Here is a 19,951-nt window from a genome sequence, read left to right as displayed (position 1 = left end):
TTAAGTAAATGAATGAGGTAACTGTTCCAATGAAACTTTACGGACACTGAAATTTGAATTTCATACAATATTCACAGAATTATTCTCTTCTGCAATGATTTTAAAACATAAAGCGATTCTTATAAAAAATTTCTTAGTTCTTTGGCTAGATTTAGCTCTGAGCAGTAGTTTGTCAACCTACTCCCTAAGCCATCCTTTGTATTAATAGATTAACTTCTCTCTTATGCATGCAGAATGATACTAATTACACACCATACTACAGAGAATTGAGAAATAGTCACTCAAATCATTTTTTCCGTGTCTATAGTGCTCTGATTGTCTAATAGAGTAATACTCTGTCTAGTATGAAGCTAAATGATGAGATTTTGTTAGCACTTGTTAACTTGGGCAAATAACTTTACACAAGTTAAAAGTTACTCTTCTTTTTTTTTTTTTTTTTTAAACAAGAGTGTTTCATGGAAGGATTTTTATGACCAAACGCTGGGGTGAGGGGATACTTTCTTTTTTTTTTTTTTTTTAATTATTATTTATTTGTTTCTTTATTTATTTTTGGCTGTGTTGGGTCTTCGTTTCTGTGCGAGGGCTTCCTCTAGCTGTGGCAAGCGGGGGCCACTCTTCATCGCGGTGCGCAGGCCTCACTATCGTGGCCTTTCGTTGCGGAGCACAGGCTCCAGACACGCAGGCTCAGTAGTTGTGGCTCACAGGCCTAGTTGCTCTGCGGCATGCGGGATCTTCCCAGACCAGGGCTCGAACCCGTGTCCCCTGCATTGGCAGGCAGATTCTCAACCACTGCGCCACCAGGGAAGCCCAAAAGTTACTCTTCTTAAAGTCTCAAAATATAAAAAGGAACTTTCACATCCCGTATATTGCCGATGGATAACAGAAACCAAACTGTTGTAAATTAAATCTCTGGTTAATATATTGCTAGAAATAATAAAGAAATTCTTTTAGTAAAGCCCAGAATTCAATTATCATCTTTCAATCCATTTTGTATCTTCAGATCCTGTTTCTTCTTAAAGCAGAACCTACCTGAATAAAAATCACAAACATAAATTACAGGATTGTCTCAGACAATTAAGTAACTAGATTTGAGTTCTAGCTCCACCTCTTTCTAGATGAGTGAGCTTGAGCAAGTATCCATACTCTCTTTACTTATCTGTTAAGGAGAGGAAATATCTGCAACCCTCCAAGAGAAGTCAAAAGTATACAATTAAACTTAGGCAGAACAGTTTGTATAGTGCTATAGAAATATCAGTTGCCATTATTAGGTGCTCAGTAACTTTCTTCATATTATCATCTTCTACTTTTTTATAACACTCCAGTGTTAGTTTCTGCTCAGCCTCAGGTTTAGTGGAATACTGTGCACCTAGTAGTACATCTCATTCAACACATAAAATTTAGGCAAAGCATAAGCAATAAGCAATAAAGATGACTGAGATGGTCTCAGCACTCAAACAGTTTAGAATGAACACAAACACGTATACATGATAAGTCAGTGCTGTAAGAGGAACAAATGAAAACGAACATGAATACTGTGGAATGAGAAAAAGTTTCACAGGTAGTTAATAAGGGCCTGGGTATATGATGCGAGAGATACTGTAACAGAGGGAAATGCAAAAGCACAGATACAGAGGGGTAAGAGAACACTCCACACACCCCAGAATACAGGGCAGTTCAAGTTCTAAAACAAATTACAAAAGGAGAATTTCATTTTTAAAATCCAACCAGGAAAAGAAAAACCTTCCCATTAAGTCTCTAAAAAGTAAGCATCTTGAAGGATAAGCAAGGGGGCTCATTTTAAGCCAGAGTTGGAAAAATTATGAACCATGCTAGCTTCAACCCATTTCATCATCATTTCCCAAAGCACTTTACAATGTCTAAGAAGATACGTTTAGGGCTTCCCTGGTGGCGCAGTGGTTGAGAATCTGCCTGCCAATGCAGGGGACACGGGTTCAAGCCCTGGTCTGGGAGAATCCCACATGCCGCGGAGCAACTGGGCCCGTGAGCCACGATTACTGAGCCTGCGCGTCTGGAGCTTGCGCTCCGCAACAAGAGAGGCCGCGATAGTGAGAGACCCACACACCGCGATGAAGAGTGGCCCCCGCTTGCCGCAACTAGAGAAAGCCCTCGCACAGAAAAAAAAACGAAGACCCAACACAGCCAAAAATAAATAAAGAAATAAATAAAAATAAAGGAATTCCTTTAAAAAAAAAGTGAAGATTTAAAAAAAAAAAGATCCTATTAAAAAAAAAAAAAAGAAGATACGTTTAGAGAGGACTGAGTTACAGAAAAGGGATGTCTGGCCTAGCAAGTCTCTGAGGAAGTGGGGACTGGCATACCTGTCTCCCTTGATGACGCATGCAATATATCAACCTGCTTCAAAAACCATTTTCTTAAATTCTGCAAGTTATCACCGTTCTCAGTAAGAAAAAGCAATACAGCAATTCTTAAAAGAGTAAGTTACATACGTTTCCTCGAGGGGAGTGGGGACTAGGAAATCTTACGTTCTTCCTCTAGAGTTTGTTTTCTTACTTACATCATTAAAAACCTTTCCCGTAAACAAATTTTATTCATGTTTTCTACCCCTTTACCACCAACAACAAAATTAATTTAACTTGGAACTGTGCCTAAGCATGGTAAATTTTAACCCAGAAGACTAATGAGTAATAAGAAGGGTGTTCTGTAATTATTACCTCTCCCTCTCAAGACTGCCACTGCATCAGCCACGCCACCAGTAGAAGATTAAAGATGGCCCCCAACTCTCTGCTAGGCCTCTGATTGAGAGATGCAGTCCAATCCCCATCCCCACTCCTGCCCCCTTGAATCTGGGCAGGTGACTGCTTTGACCATTACAATATGGAAGAAGTGATGCTACACCAGTTTCCAGATGAGCCTGTCAACTGTGAGAAATAATAATAAATTGCTTTTTTAAGGCCCTAAATTTTAGAGTAGTTTGCTAAGAAGCACCAGATAACTGGAACAGTCACCACGTCTCAGCTCCAGCTTTCAGGGCTTTCACCACACCACAACCAAAATACTGTTTCACTTATAAAAGGAAACAAAAACTCAGAAGTTACAACGTATTGGACAGGTTTCTAACAATATGCTGTCAACTCTCAGAGCATAAAAAAGACAACCAAAGTGTCCTAATTCCTCCTAAGAAATGCAAAATGACCTAACATCAGTCAAGTTCCTCTGAAAGGTTATAAAAATCAAACTCCTTGAGTATACCCAAGTGATGCATTGATTCTTTACACCAAAGAAAACCCTCTGGTCTGGAAGGTTAGATACCAGGAAGTAGTCATCTCCGGAAAGTAGTATTTAAAAAGGAAGTGGGGCCTTTTTCACAATGGGTTTGCCGCCAGGACACAGGTGTCGTGAAAACCACCGCTAAACCTAAGCAAAACCTAAGCAAAAATGGGAAAGGAGAAGACCCACATCAACATCGTTGTCATTGGACACGTAGATTCCGGGAAGTCTACCACTACTGGCCATCTGATCTACAAATGTGGTGGGATCGACAAGAGAACCACTGAAAAGTTCGAGAAGGAGGCTGCCGAGATGGGAAAGAGCTCCTTCAAGTATGCCTGGGTCTTGGACAAACTGAAAGCTGAACGCGAGTGTGATATCACCACTGATATCTCCCTATGGAAATTCGAGACCAGCAAGTACTATGTGAACATCACTGATGCCCCAGGACACAGAGACTTCATCAAAAATATGATTACAGGCACATCCCAGGCTGACTGTGCTGTCCTGACTGTTGCTGCTGGTGTTGGTGAATCTGAAGCAGGTATTTCCAAGAATGGGCAGACCCGTGAGCATGCCCTTCTGGCCTACACTCTGGGTGTGAAACTAATTGTTAACAAAATGGATTCCACTGAGCCACCCTACAGCCAGAAGAGATATGACGAAATTGTTAAGGAAGTCAGCACCTACATTAAGAAAATTGGCTACAACCCCGACACAATAGCATTTGTGCCAATTTCTGGCTGGAATGGTGACAACATGCTGGAGCCAAGTGCTAACATGCCGTGGTTCAAGGGATGGAAAGTCACCCGTAAAGATGGCAATGCCAGCGGAACCACAATGCATGAAACTCTGGATTGCATCCTGCCACCAACTTGCCCAACTGACAAGCCCTTGCCTCTGCCCCTCCAGGACGTCTACAAAATTGGTGGTACTGGCACTGTCCCTGTGAGTCGAGTGGAGACTGGTGTTCTCAGACCTGGCATGGTGCTCACCTTTGCTCCAGTCAACGTGACAACTGAAGTGAAGTCTTTCGAAATGCACCATGAATCTTTGAGTGAAGCCCTTCGTGGGGACAATGTGGGCTTCAATGTCAAGAACATGTCTGTCAAAGATGTTAATCGTGGCAATGCGGCTGGTGACAGCAAAAATGACCGACCGATGGAAGCAGCTGGCTTCATAGCTCAGGTGATTATCTTGAACCACCCAGGCCAAATAAGTGGCGGATGTGCACCTGTGCTGGATTATCACACAGCTCACGTTGCTTGCAAGTTTGCTGAGCTGAAGGAGAAGACTGATCGTCGTTCTGGGAAAAAGCTGGAAGATGGCCCCAAATTCTTGAAATCTGGTGATGCTGTCATCGTTGATATGGTTCCTGGCAAACCCATGTGTGTTGAGAGCTTCTCTGACTATCCTCCTCTGGGCCATTTTGCTGTTCGTGACATGAGACAGACGGTTGCTGTGGGTGTCATCAAAGCAGTGGACAAGAAGGCAGCTGGAGCTGGCAAGGTCACCAAGTCTGCCCAGAAAGCTTAGAAGGCTAAATGAATATTATCCCCAATACCTGCCACCCCAGTCTTAATCAGTGGTAGAAGAACGGTCTCAGAACTGTTTGTCTCAATTGGCCATTTAAGTTTAATAGCAAGAGACTGGTTAATGATAACAATGCATCGTAAAACCTTCAGAAGGAAAGGAGAATGTTTTGTGGACCATTTGTTTTGTCCGTGGCAGTTTTATTAGTTTCTAAAATCAGTACTTTTTAATGGAAACAACTTGACCAAAACTCTGTCACAGAATTTGAGACCCATTAAAAAAGTTTAATGAGAAAAATAAAAAAAGGAAGTGGGTAAGAAACAACTTTCATTTTATGCTATATACAACTCTGAATTGCTTAAAATAAGCATGTAATACTTTTAAATTTTTAAAAAGATATTTCCTTTGAAAAAAAATCATTGTAGTCCTAACAACTTTTAAATCCCTTTTTGGTGCACTAAGATGATGGCAAATGCCATTCTTAGCTATGCTTTCACAGAATGAAAGATGGTATCAGCCCCCAAACAGATACCTATTTTTAACAATGAGTAGACCCTGGGCTCTAACTTATTTCTCTTTCTCATCCCACCAGCCACATTCTCCTGCACAGTATGGCACTTCCAGTTAGCACAGTGCCCAGCAAAGGGAGGAGGACTGTGAAAGTGGAAACTGCTTTGACTTCCTTCTTTCAAGCTTTGACAGGTACTAGGTAAAAAGAGAACAGTTTCAGAACTTCCCCCCATGCCTCCAGCAACTCTGTGCTAGGCCTCCTTGCAAACCATTTCCCATGGTGTTCTCCTCTTGAGGCCTCTGCCATACTCCCAAACCCAAAAAAATTAGCAACACAGCTGGATGCATATGAAAAAGATTGGCAAAAAGTCAAACCAGAAAGATGAGGGGCTGAAAAAAAACGAAAATAGTTCCTCCCCTGAATATCTTTAAGTTTTCATAAACTATCCACATCTCTAACCTATTCTCTTTAGACCAATTCCTTGCTCCTAAGAAATTCCATCAGGAAACAGATAAAGGAAAGATGAAATTCAGAACATTTTGCTCTGCTTCTGGTTATTAATGTCAAGTAAAGAACCAAGGTGGAAAGTAAATAACCACAAGAAAATTTACAAGTTTTTGAAATTATCACAGGTTTTGTTAGGTTCTTCTCTGACGTATCATTAAGCGTTGAGGACTCACTGTTAGCTATAAGCACTTGCAAGTGCCCTTCCCAACCCTCAGTTTATCAGCAGATTCCCTAAAAGGATAGAAACAAAGGTTCAGCAAGTTCCAACTAGCAATATTTCTTCCAAAACATCATTTATTAGAGTCTTATGATCTCAGATTCAAGTTATTCCACTTACTAAACCCTAATATTCCAATTTAGTTTCTCTCAGAGGAAAACACACAATACACAAATCAAGATGAACTATGAACTGATAAATGAGTTCTATAAAAACGTGATAAACAAAGAATAATATAAGTACGGTTTATCAAATTTAAATGTTAAAAAAAAGATTAGTCAAAAATGACCAAAGGATCACCCATGCTAAATATATTAATAATACAGAGCAACTTGAAGAGCAAGAGATTGAGGAGAGGGAATCATGTAGTGTTATTTTTAAAGTAGTATAACACGTGCAAAGTTAAGAGATAATCTTATTACACCCAGCATTAGTTAGACATCTATTAACTTTTGGGATATGTTCCAATCTTTTTTTTGTTTTGTTTTGTTTTAAGAAACTACAAGGATCCATACTGATGGTAGAAAAATTATCAGAGCTTTGTGTTAAAGAAACATGGGATGTCTGATCCAGAGAAGAAAAGGAAAAGAGGTCTCGTTTACCAACGATTGTTGGATATATTAAAGGTTTTTTTAATGAGAAAAATGCCAAGTAACTGCAAAACAGGCTCAAATGTCAAGTCATTAGGCAAACATGGTCTCTGAACAAGAATACAGTGGACCACAAAGTTCCCAAAACAAAACTCTCATATTAGCTCTCAGTGTTGCCTTTGGCTTCAGGGATACAGGCAGGATTTTACAAAACTGGACCACAAGTGAGGACAGGCACACTTTTGTTTAAAAAGCAAATCACCTTAACAGTCAGTAGACAGTGGGCTAAAGGCACTAAGATTTAAAAAAAATCATCCCCTAGTAGAAATCAACACATAATGGATCAGATGGTTTTGCAACTGGGGTGCGCAAAGGGCTAGGGTATCTCACAAACCGTATCTAAAATCAAATCAAGGCAACTAGAAAAAACAAGGCTGGAATACAAAGTTACCTAAGAAAATTACAATCAATTCTAGCCCATTTCCTGATGTCAGGTAAGAATGCTTGCTGATAAGTGACTTTTGTAGTTATAATTTAAAAAGCAAATTAGGGTATCTATAAACAGGAGAACAGAGAAACGAAATAGTGGTATATTCACACAATAGAAACTATTAAAAAATACACAATAAAAAGGAACAAACTACTGATATACCCAAGACTGATGAATATCAAAAACATTACACTGAGTCAAGGAAGCCTTACAAAGAGTACATACATACCCTGTGATTCTATTTACATGACTTCCAAATCAGGCAAAACTGATCTAGAGTAGGAAAAAAATTTTTCCCAGGGAGGGAAGAACAGGGAGCAGAATGACTGGAAAGAAACATGAGGGAACTTTTCACAGTGAGAGTACAATATAATAAATATAGTATATACAGTATGATGTACATCTTGATAGAGGTTTGGGTTACACAGATAAGTACATGTGTCAAAACTCATCAAACAGTATACTTAAGGTTTTTCTGTTTTCCACTCAAAAATGTACTTCAAATTTTTTAAAAAGTTAGTAATAATATGCATGTTGAAATATTTGGGAGTAAACGTACCGATGTCTGCAATTTACTTGGAAAATAAAAAAATAAGACAGCGGAGTAGAAAGCAAATAAAGCAAAATATTACAGAATCTGGTGGTAGGTAAACAGGTGTACAATTTGTGTACAAGTCTTTAATTTTTGTTTTTCATGATAAATAATTATTTCATGATAAAATGTTAGGGAAAAAAAGAAAATTAGATACTAGAAAAACAGTCTCTTTCCATTAAGCTATTACTCAAAGAATTAAGGCTCATTTGGAGCCTCTTCTTTGGAATAGGGACTATCATTACCCACCTTCATTACTGGAGTAAAATATTTACTCAAGACCATCCAGTTCCCTCTGTGCTGATTCTTCTATCACCCAACAAACTTCTAACCAATTACTGTTCCTCAAGTATCCTGAATTCACAAAAGGGATGCTCTGGACTGAGGCAAACATATAAAAGCATTATAGTCACAGATGAAGTACAGCCTAAAAAGCGTTTAATCAATTGGTTCCGTGCTTTATTAATGTAATTAATCTTCCTCTTATCTCTGGTTTTTCTAATCAACTGGTCTCTTACAAGTCTGGTTAGCATAATTACCTCCCTAAAAGTCTTAGGAAACCTTCAATATAAGTTTCTAGTTTGGGAAGCAAAGGACCAGGCCATAGACAGCAATGTCTCAAAAACAGACGCCAAGACTTCCCTGTGGGCGCAGTGGTTAAGAGTCCACCTGCCAATACAGGGGACATGGGTTCGATCCCTGGTCCAGGAAGATCCCACATGCCGCAGAGCAACTAAGCCTGTGTGCCACAACTACTCAGCCTGTGTTCTAGAGCCCGCAAGCCACAACTACTGAGCCCATGTGCTGCAACTACTGAAGCCGACGCACCTAGAGCCCATGCTCCGCAACAAGAGAAGCCACCACAATGAGAAGCCTGTGCAACTCAATGAAGAGTAGCCTGCACTCGCCGCAACTAAAGAAAGCCCGCGCGCAGCAACAAAGACCCAACGCAGCCAGAAATAAATTGATTAATTTTTTTAAAAAAGTAAGTGTAAATTTGTAATTTAAAGGAAAAAAAAAAAAAAAAAACACCACCAACCCTGTGAAGGTAACCATGCCTGAAACAGACAGTTGGTTTTCTCACCTGTAAAATTCCAATATCTGTCCTGCCCAAAACAGGCTTGTGAGGATAAATAAGATAACATACATGAAAGTATTTTAAAAATAAAGTTCTACACAAGTGTTATATATTATTATGATTCCATGATGTTACTAACAACCTCTCAAAACCACCTGTGTTGCTGGACAAATAAGGAAAGAATTATTTAAACAGGTTATTACCATAAAGGAATAAGGTCACTTAAGAGAACTTTCCAGTACAAACACCTGACCCACAGTGATTAGTGTTGACTCACAGATATCTCTCTGAGTCAAGAACTACTACCCCCCATTTACAACAGGTCTTTTGGTCTCACCCACATTCAAGTACACAAAGTAATAGGGGAGACAGACATTGTAGAGTTTAATGGCTTACTGGCATTATTCTAGGAGTGCTACTAAATACCTCGTGCAAATCCAAGGTTCACAACACTACTAAACAATTAAAAAGGCCCTAATTCAAGCAGTTATCACCAAGTAAATTATCTTGTCCATTTCAAACAGATTCCCCATGAAGATCAGCAGCAGCACCTAAGGCTTTATATCACGACCTCATCGTGGTTTTGAAAATAAATTTCTCCTAATCCCTACAGCTACTCAACAGATTCAGCATAACTTTAAGATTATTCATTTCAGGCTATCATCAAAAAGTCTACAAACAATAAATGCTGCAGAGGATGTGGAGAAAAGGGAACCCTCGTACACTGTTGGTGGGAATGTAAATTGGTGTACCCACTGTGGAAAACAGTATGGAGGTTCCTTAAAAAACTAAAAGTAGGGACTTCCCTGGTGACACAGTGTTAAGAATCTGCCTGCCAATGCAGGGGACATGGGTTCGAGCCCTGGTCCGGGAAGATCCCACATGCCGCAGAGCAACTGAACCCGGGTGCCACAACTACTGAGGCTGCGTTCTAGAGCCTGCGAGCCACAACTACTGAAGCCCATGCACCTAGAGCCCATGCTCCGCAACAGAAGCTACCGCAATAAGAAGCCCGCGCACCGCAACAAAGAGCAGCCCCCACTTACTGCAACTAGAGAAAGCCCACGCACAGCAACAATGACCCAATGCAGCCAAAAATAAATTAATTAAAATAAATTTTTAAAAATAAAATAAAAGTACAACTACTGTATGATCCAGCAATTCCAATCCTCGCTATACAGTGTGAAAAAATGAAAACTTTAATTCGAAAAAATCCATGCACCCCGATTTTCATAGCAGCACTATTTATAGCTGCCAAGACATGGAAGCAACCCAAGGGCCCATCAACAGAAGATTGGCTTAAGAAGATGTGAGATATATATATATATATATATATATACACACACACACACACACACACATATATATTATAAATATGTATAAAATATATATGTATATATGTAATGGAACATTACTCAGCCATAAAAAAATATTGCCATTTACAGCAACATGAATGAACCTAGAGAATAAGTCAGAGAAAGACAAATAAATATGATATCATATATGTGGAATCTAAAAAATAATACAAATGAATCAATATACAAAACAGAAACAGACTCAGACAGAAAACAAACTTACGTTACCAAGGGGAGGCAGGGGGGAAGGACAAATTAGGAATATGGGATTAACAGATATTTTATACTTAGATAACCAATAAGGATTTACTATATAGCACAGGGAATTATACCCAATACCTTATAATAACCCATAATGAATATAATCTGCAAAATAAAAAAAGATTACTCATTCAAATGGGAAACAGTACCATACTTGAAGACAGGGTCATCTGCAGAAAACTGAGACATACTTAAGAGTACAATTTCTCTCCCTCTCAAAAAAAAAAAAAAATTTCTCTCCCTCTCCTTTTTTTTAAAATAGTGATTGAAGAGGAAAAAATAAACTTTCTTTTAAAAATTTTAGTTTAAGCCTAAAATTCTAGTCTCAAAGTTTATAATCACCACATACCCTGTGGACAAAAGAAACAAAAAGAAAAATGGGCCAATTAAAGTTTATCCCAAAAGAAAAAAAAAAAAAAAAAGTTTATCCCAAGGCCTTCATCATTCGTTATTTACTGATTAGTTATAACGTGCTCAGCACCATTATAAATTACAAAAGATACAAAAATGTATCCTTTATACAACCCTATAATAACAGAAATCTAGTAAGAGGCAGGAAATGCATACTAATTCCCTTGGCCAATTTTTCCAAGGGTCGACAAAGACTCTTCTTTGTCCCACAAGCAATTCAACTGTACAAAAAAAATTAAAAATAAAGATGAAAATATTTAAACCCTTGCTCTTCAACACAGCAATGACCCACCTAAAACAAGAGTTAACAAATTGTGGACATAAGTTATCTTTCATATCAGAATCTGAATACAAAATACCATTTAAAGCTCTTTTTTGATTCAGCAGGGCTCCCACAAAACACACATTTAAAAGCCAAGCCCAGCCAAAGTCCTTGTAACATTTGGGAGGGAAAGTCTAAATTTCAAATGTTTAAATGGAAGAAAAGATGGCATGCTATATGTGAATAGAATGTGACAAATATTAAATGCAGTCCAGCTACTTGCATTTAACCTTCTACGTAAAGGAATTACCACTACTTACCAAGTAGCTTAGAGTGGAAGTGTAGCATAGTGAGAGGAATACAAGCTCTAAAGAGTCAAGCCACTGATTTGCTATGCAAAATCTTGGAAAACTGACTAAGCTTCAATTTCCTTGTCTGTAAAACAGGAAACCACTATTTCACAACCACACAATTCCTATGAGGATTAGGAAAATAATACATATAAAGTGACAGTCATCCTGTAAATGGTAGCAACTGTTACTGCTTCCAGTATTAATGTATATTTGAGCTACTACCTTAAAAAAAAAAAAAAAGACTGAAACAAAAAGAAATAAGAAAATACTGAGATGAAAACAATACACCAAAATTTACAGGATGCAGTTAAGGGAGTGCCTAGAGGGAAATTTATACCTGTCTATGCCTATATCAAAAAAGAAGAAATCTCAAATCAAATTAATCTTCCACCTTAGAACATGAGAAAAAGAGCAAATTAAACATAAAGAAAGCAGAAGAAACGAAATAATAAAGCTGAGCAGAAAGTAATGCTATAAAAAAAGAGAAAAACTATAAATGAAATTAAAAGTTGGTTCTTTGAAAAAAATCAACAAAACTGACGAACTTTTAGCTGGACTGACCAAGAAAAAACAGAGAGAAGACCCAAATTATTAAACTCAAGAATGAAAGACAGGATATCACAACCACTGCTACAGACAATTAAAAAGATATAAGGGAAGATGACTTTTATGAAATGGATAAATTTCTAGAAAAACACAAAGTACTAAGACTCACAAGAAAAATTAGAAAATCTGAATAGACCTACAAGTAAGGAGATGGAATTGGTAATTTTAAAACTTTCCACAAAGAAAAGCCCAAGCACAGATGGATTCACTGATGAATTTTACCAAATATTTAAAGAGGAATGAATACCAATTCTTCACACTCTTCCCAAAAAATGGAAGAGGAGGGAACACATCCCAATTCAATCTATGAGCCCAGTATTACCTGATACCAAAACCAGACAAAGATATCACAACAAAAGAAAACTAGAAACCAAAATACCACATAGTCACAAAAATCCTCAATAAAATACTAGCAAACCAAATCCAACAACAAATAAAAAGGATTATACACTAAGACCAAATAGGATTTATCCCAGAAATGCAAGGCTGGTTTAGCATCAGAAAATTAACCAAACTAATAGATCATGTAGTGAAAGATTAAAGGACAAAAAACCGCATGACAGTCTCAATTAGACAAAGAAAAAGCATTTGACCAAATCCAATACCCCTTCATGAAAATAAAGAAATAAACTCAACAAACTAAGGATACAAAGGAACTTCTTCATCCTGATGAAAGGGATTTACAAAAAAGCTAAAATCATCACCACTGCTAACTTCATTACTTAATGGTGAAAGACTGAAAGCTTCCCCCTAAGATCTAGAACAAGACAAGGATGTCTGCTTTCATCATTTCTATTTAACTTTGTATTACAAGTTCTTGGCAGGGCAATTAAGCAAGAAAACGAAATAAAAGTCATCCAGATTGGGGGGAAAAAAAGAAGTAAAACTATCCCTATTTGCAAATGACATGATCTTGTATATAGAAACATCCTAAGGAATTCACTAAAAAATTACTGGAGCTAAGAAGTTCAGCAAGTTTGCAGGATACAAGAACAATACACAAAAATCAATTGTATTTCTATATGCTATCACTGCACAATCTGAAAATGAAATTAAGAAAACAATTCCACTTATGAGTATCAAAACAAATAAAATAGGTATAAATTTAACAAAGAAGTGCAAGCCTTCTACACTGAAAACTATAAAACACTGTTGAAAGAAATTGAAGACATAGGACTTCCCAGGTGGTCCAGGGGTTAAGACTCTGCCTTCCAATGGAGGGGGCATGGGTTCGATCCCTGGTCAGGTAACTAAGATCCCACATGACACGTGGTGTGGCCAAAAAAAAAGTAAAAGAAATTGAAGACACAGATAAATGAAAAGATATCCCAACATTCAAGTGTAGGAAGGCTAAATACTGTTAACATGGCCAACAGTCCCCAAATTTAACCTAAGAGATGCAATGCAATCCCTTATCAAATTCCTAGCTGGTTTTGCAGAAATTGACAAGCTGATCCTAAAATTCATATGGAAATGCAAAGGACCCAAAATACTCAAAACAATCTTGATAAAGAAGAACAAAGTTGGAGGAATCACACTTTCTGATTTCAAAACTTACTAGAAAGTAAGTATTCAAGACAGTGGGATATAGGCATCAATGTAATAAAACTGTGAGTCCAGAAGTAAACTTTTACATTTACAGTTAACTGATTTTTGACAAGGGTGCCAAAACAATTCAATGGGGAAAGAATAGTTTTTTCAACAAATTGTGTGGGGCAATCAAATTACCCACATGCAAAAGAATAAAAAAGGAACCCTGTCTCACACTATATACAAAAATTAACTCAAAATGGATCAACAATTTAAACAAAAGAGCTAAGACTTTAAGACATAATTTTAATTTTAATGATAAAACATAGTTGTAAATCTTCATGATCTTGGATCAGGCAACATTTTCTAAGATATGACATCAAAAACACAAGCAACCAAAAAAAAAAAAAGATAAATTGGACTTCGTCAGAATTAAAAACTTCTGTGCCTAAAAGGACACTATCCCAAAAAAAGTGAAAAACCACCTATGGAATGGGAGAAAGTATATGTAAATCATATAGCTGATAAGGGACTAGTGACCAAAATATATACCAATAAAAAAAGGTTTATAACTCAACAATAAAAACACATAACCCAATTTAAACATGGACAAAGGATTGAACAAACATTTCTCCAAAGAAGATATACAAATGGCCAATAGGCACATGAAAAGATGTTCAGCATCATTAGTCATTAGCAAAAGCAAATCAAAACCACAATGAGATGCTACTTCATACCCACTACAATGGCTATAATCAAAAAGATGGGCAAGGATATGGAGACACTGGAACCCTCACACGTTGCTGGTGGGAATGTAAAATGGTGCAGCCACTCTGGAAAACAATATGGCAGTTACTCAAAAAGTTAAACATCGAATTACCGTATGACCTAGCTTCCCCTCCTAGGTGTATATCCAAGAGAGTTGAAAGCAGGTGTTCAAACAAAAACTTGTACACAAATGTACATGGCATTATTCATACTAGCCAAAAAGTGATAACAACCCACAATGTCCATCAACTGATGAATGGATAAACAAAATGTGGTATACCCATACAAAGGAATATTATTCAACCATAAAAAATGAAGTACTAATACATGCTACAACACAAATGAACCTTAAAACCATTCTACTAAGGGAAAGAAGGTAGACACAAAAGGCCACATATTTTATGATTCCATTTATATAAAATGTTCAGAACTGGCAAATCAATACAAACAGAGAGTTAGATTTGTGACTGCCAGAGGGAAAGAGCAATGTGGAGTGACTGCTAATGGGTACATGATTTCTTTCTGAGGTAAAAATTTTCTGGAGCTTGATGGTGGTGACAGCTGCACAACTTTCTGAATATACTAAAAATCACTAAATTGTACATTTTTAAAGGATGAATTTTAAGGTATGTGAATTGTACTTTCTATGTTCAATAATGTAATATTAAGGCCATATTCAAAAATTTTCAATCTCTTAACTAGAAAACGATAATCCCAAGGTTTTAGCTAAAACAAGTAGCAGCAGCAGCACCTCAAACATGCATCAAATTCTGAGCCAGGAGATCAAGCACCACCTTTCTAATCTTTCTGGGTTAAAATACTGCAAGTTGTCCTTGTCCGCAGATCCAGCCAATGCCCTGGACCTTCTTGTCAGTCTCCATGTTGTAAAGCAGCAGGGAGTCAAAACAGCTTCAGCCTGGGATATTCTAAAATCCAGCAACAGCAAGTTGCCAATATACTTATGAAACTATTAAACCATAACCATATAATTTTAAACAAATTTAAAGTGTATCTTTGTATATTTACCACTAACACATATTTAATATTAACGTATTTACCATTAATACAACAGTATACAATTGTACTTTAATAAGAGCTCACCTAAAAATTCAAATGACCCAACTGTCCTTCATCACAGAATTCAAATGCTGAAATGCTTAAAATTCCTTAAAGTCATAATATAGCAGTCATATAGCTAAATAAACGGAAGACTTTATAGAAAATAACATGCAAAGGGCTTCCCTGGTGGCGCAGTGGTTGAGAATCTGCCTGCTAATGCAGGGGACACGGGTTCGAGCCCTGGTCTGGGAAGATCCCACATGCCGCGGAGCGGCTGGGCCCGTGAGCCACGGTTGCTGAGCCTGCGCGTCTGGAGCCTGTGCCCCGCAGCGGGAGGGGCCGCGATAGAGAGAGGCCCGCGCACCGCGATGAAGAGCGGTACCCGCACCGCGATGAAGAGTGGCCCCCGCTTGCCACAACTGGAGAAAGCCCTCGCACGAACCGAAGACCCAACACAGCCAAAAATAAATAAAAATAAAATAAATAAATAAATAAATAAAAAGAAAATCCTAAAAAAAAAAAAAAAAAAAAAAAAGAAAATAACATGCAGCAAAATAATATTTTCACAATACCTGAAAAATGCAGTTTGACCTTGACTCTCAATCACACTATGTATGGACAAATATGTACTCTCTTCTGTGTCACACTAACACATACAACCATAATAATGAGTAAAACAGTATAAATCGTATCAGCCAAGAAGTGTGCGCCCTCATATTACTTCATACCTCACTTAATTTTTCCTAAATATATACTGAACTTTATTTTTAAGAAACAAATTTTACTACCCCCCACATGATCAGTTTCTTTCTACGCCATCCCAACCTATGGGCGGGAGGTGGGGGGGAATAGAGAGAATATATCTATCTTTTGTCTTCAGCAACATAGATACACTTCAAAAATATAACATGCAATTGGAAAGACTTCAGAAAAGACATCTAAATATTTACAAGGATGAAAGTGCAAACTAAACAGACTTCTTTCTAGAAAACCCAAAGCTGAGAAAGGAGGATTAAATCTATAAAATTAAGTAAAATATCAAGACAAATGAGGTGAGTGCAATCTTGTCCACCAGAAACTAAAGGACCTAAGAACAAGGTACCTCTTAAAATCTAAGATGTTGGAAGTTCAAGCTTTGGTTTTTTTTGGAAATATAACCTAGATTAGGAACCAAGATGGTGGAGTAGAAGGACGTGCTCTCACTCCCTCTTGCGAGAACACCAGAATCACAACTAGCTGCTGGACAATCATCGACAGAAAGACACTGGAACTCACCAAAAAAGATACCCCACATCCAAAGAAAAAGGAGAAGCCACAATGAGACGGTAGGAGGAGCACAATCACAGTAAAATCAAATCCCATAACTGCTGGGTGGGTGACTCACAAACTGGAAAACACTTATACCACAGAAGTCCACCCACTGGAGTGAAGGTTCAGAGCCCCATGTCAGGTTCCCAACCTGGGGATCCGGCAACGGGAGGAGGAATTCCTAAAGAACCAGACTTTGAAGGCTAGTGGGATTTGATTGCAGGACTTCGACAGAACTGGGGGAAACAGAGACTCCACTCCTGGAGGGCAAATACAAAGTAGTGTGCGCATCGGGAACCATGGGAAGGAGCAGTGACCCAAGGGGAAACTGAACCAGACCTACCTGCTAGTGTTGGAGGGTCTCCTGCAGAGGTGGGTGGTAGCTGTCGCTCACTGTGGGGACAAGGACACTGGCAGCAGAAGTTCTGGGAAGTACTCCTTGGCGTGAGCCCTCCCAGAGTCTGCCATTAGCCCCACCAAAGAGCCCAGGTAGGCTCCAGTGTTGGGCTGCCTCAAATCAAACAACCAAAAGGGAGGGAACCAAACCCCACCCATCAGCAGTGAAGAGGATTAAAGTTTTACTGAGCTCTGCCCACCAGAGCAACACCCAGCTCTACCCACCACCAGTCCCTCCCATCAGGGAACTTGCACAAGCCTCTTAGATAACCTCATCCACCAGAGGGCAGGCAGCAGAAGCAAGAAGAACTACAATCCTACAGCCTGTTGAACAAAAACCACATTCACAGAAAAACAGACAAGATGAAAAGACAGAGGGCTATGTACCAGATGAAGGAACAAGATAAAACCCAGAAAAACAACTAAACGAAGTGGAGATAGGCAACCTTCCAGAAGAAGAATTCAGAATGATAGTGAAAATGATCCAGGACCTCGGAAAAAGAATGGATGCAAAGATGGAGAAGATGCAAAAAATGTTTAACAACACCTAGGAGAATTAAAGAACAAACAAACAGAAATGAACAATACAATAACTGAAATGAAAACTACACTAGAAAGAATCAATAGCAGAAAAACTGAGGCAGAAAAATGGATAAAGGACCTGGAAGACAGAATGGTGGAATTCACTGCTGCAGAACAGAATAAAGAAAAAAGAATGAAAACAAACGAAGACAGCCTAAGAGACATCTGGGAAAACATTAAACGCAACAACATTCACATTACAGGGGTCCCAAAAGAAGAGAGAAAGAAAGGACCCGAGAAAATACTTGAAGAGATTATAGTCGAAAATTTCCCTAACATGGGAAAGGAAATAGCCACCCAAGTGCAGGAAGCGCAGAGAGTCCCATACAGGATAAACCCAAGGAGAAACATGCTGAGACACATAGTAATCAAACTGGCAAAAATTAAACACAAAGAAAAATTACTGAAAGCAGCAAGGGAAAAATGACAAATAACATGCAAGAGAACTCCCATAAGGTTAACAGCTGATTTACAAGCAGAAACTCTACAACCCAGAAGGGAGTCACATGATATACTTAAAGTGATGAAAGGGAAGAACCTAAAACCAAGATTACTCTACCCAGCATGGATCTCATTCAGATTCGATGGAGAAATCAAGAGTTTTACACACAAGCAAAAGCTAAGAGAATTCAGCACCACCAAACCCGATCTACAACAAATACTAAAGGAACTTCTCTAAGTGGGAAACACAAGAGAAGAAAAGGACCTACAAAAACAAACCCAAAACAATTCAGAAAATGGTAATAGGAACATACATATCGATAATTACCTTAAACGTGAATAGATTAAATGCTCCAACCAAAAGACACAGGCTTGCTGAATGGATACAAAAACAAGACCCATATACATACTGTCAACAAGAGACCCACTTCAGACCTAGGGACACATTCAGACTGAAAGTGAGGGGATGGAAAAAGATATTCCATGCAAGTGGAAATCAAAAGAAAGCTGGAGTAGCAATACTCATATCAGATAAAATAGACTTTAAAATAAAGAATGTTACAAGAGACAAGGAAGGACACTACATAATGATCAAGGGATCAATCCAAGAAGATATAACAATTATAAATATATATGCACCCAACATAGGAGCACCTCAATACGTAAGGCAACTGCTATCAGCTCTAAAAGAGAAAATCGACAGTAACACAATAATAGTGGGGGACTTTAACACCTCACTTACACCAATGGACAGATCATCCAAACAGAAAATTAATAAGGAAACACAAGCTTTAAATGACACAATAGACCAAAAAGATTTAATTGATATTTACAGGACATTCCATCCAAAAACAGCAGATTATACTTTCTTCTCAAGGGCACAGGGAACATTCTCCAGAATAGATCATGTCTTGGGTCACAAATCAAGCCTCAGTAAATTTAAGAAAATTGAAATCATATCAAGCATCTTTTCGGACCACAAGGCTATGAGATTATAAATCAATCACAGAGAAAAAAACATAAAAAACACAAACACATGGAGTCTAAACAATACGTTACTAAATAACCAAGAGGTCACTGAAATAATCAAAGAGGAAATCAAAAAATACCTAGAGGCAAATGACAATGAAAACACGACGATCCAAAACCTATGGGATGCAGCAAAAGCAGTTCTAAGAGGGAAGGTTATAGCTATACAAGCCTACCTCAAGAAAAACTCTCAATAATCTAACCTTACACCTAAAGGAACCAGAGAAAGAAGAACAAACAAAACTCAAAGTTAGCAGAAGGAAAGAAATCATAAAGATCAAAGCAGAAATAAATGAAATAGAAACAAAGAAAACAATGGCAAGAATCAATAAAACTAAAAGCTGGTTCTTTGAGAAGATAAACAAAATTGATAAACCACTAGCAGGACTAATCAAGAAAAAGAGGGAGAGGACTCAAATCAATAAAATTAGAAATGAAAAAGGAGCAGTACAACAGACACCGCAGAAATACAAAGCATCGTAAGAGACTACTACAAGCAACTCTATGCCAATAAAATGAAGAAATGGACAAATTCTTAGAAAGGTATAACCTTCCAGGACTGAACCAGGAAGAAACAGAAAATATGAACAGACCAATCACAACTAATGAAATTGAAACTGTGATTAAAAACCTTCCAACAACAAAAGTCTGGGAACAGATGGCTTCACAGGTGAATTCTATCAAACATTTAGAGAAGAACTAACACCTATCCTTCTCAAACTCTTCCAAAAAATTGCAGAAGAAGGAAAACTCCCAAACTCATTCTATGAGGCCACCATCACACTGATACCAAAACCAGACAAACATATTACAAAAAAAGAAA

The 19,951-nt window shown here is 38.0% G+C and overlaps 2 protein-coding genes across 2 annotated transcripts in view; one reads left to right on the top strand and one right to left on the bottom strand.

Annotated features, from left to right (window-relative positions):
• The window catches only part of ZFAND3 (zinc finger AN1-type containing 3), a 326,971-nt gene that overhangs the window by 289,033 nt on the left and 17,987 nt on the right, over window positions 1-19,951 (bottom strand). The window lies entirely within an intron of this gene.
• On the top strand, window positions 3,413-4,953 carry LOC102998337 (elongation factor 1-alpha 1-like). The gene has a single exon (XM_057554382.1). It carries the CDS (start codon window positions 3,418-3,420, stop codon window positions 4,783-4,785), a length of 1,368 nt encoding a protein of 455 aa, XP_057410365.1. The 5' UTR covers window positions 3,413-3,417; the 3' UTR covers window positions 4,786-4,953.

Source organism: Balaenoptera acutorostrata, chromosome 10, assembly GCF_949987535.1.
Source record: "Balaenoptera acutorostrata chromosome 10, mBalAcu1.1, whole genome shotgun sequence".
NCBI lineage: Eukaryota > Metazoa > Chordata > Mammalia > Artiodactyla > Balaenopteridae > Balaenoptera > Balaenoptera acutorostrata.
This window is presented reverse-complemented; position numbering and strand designations above follow the sequence as displayed.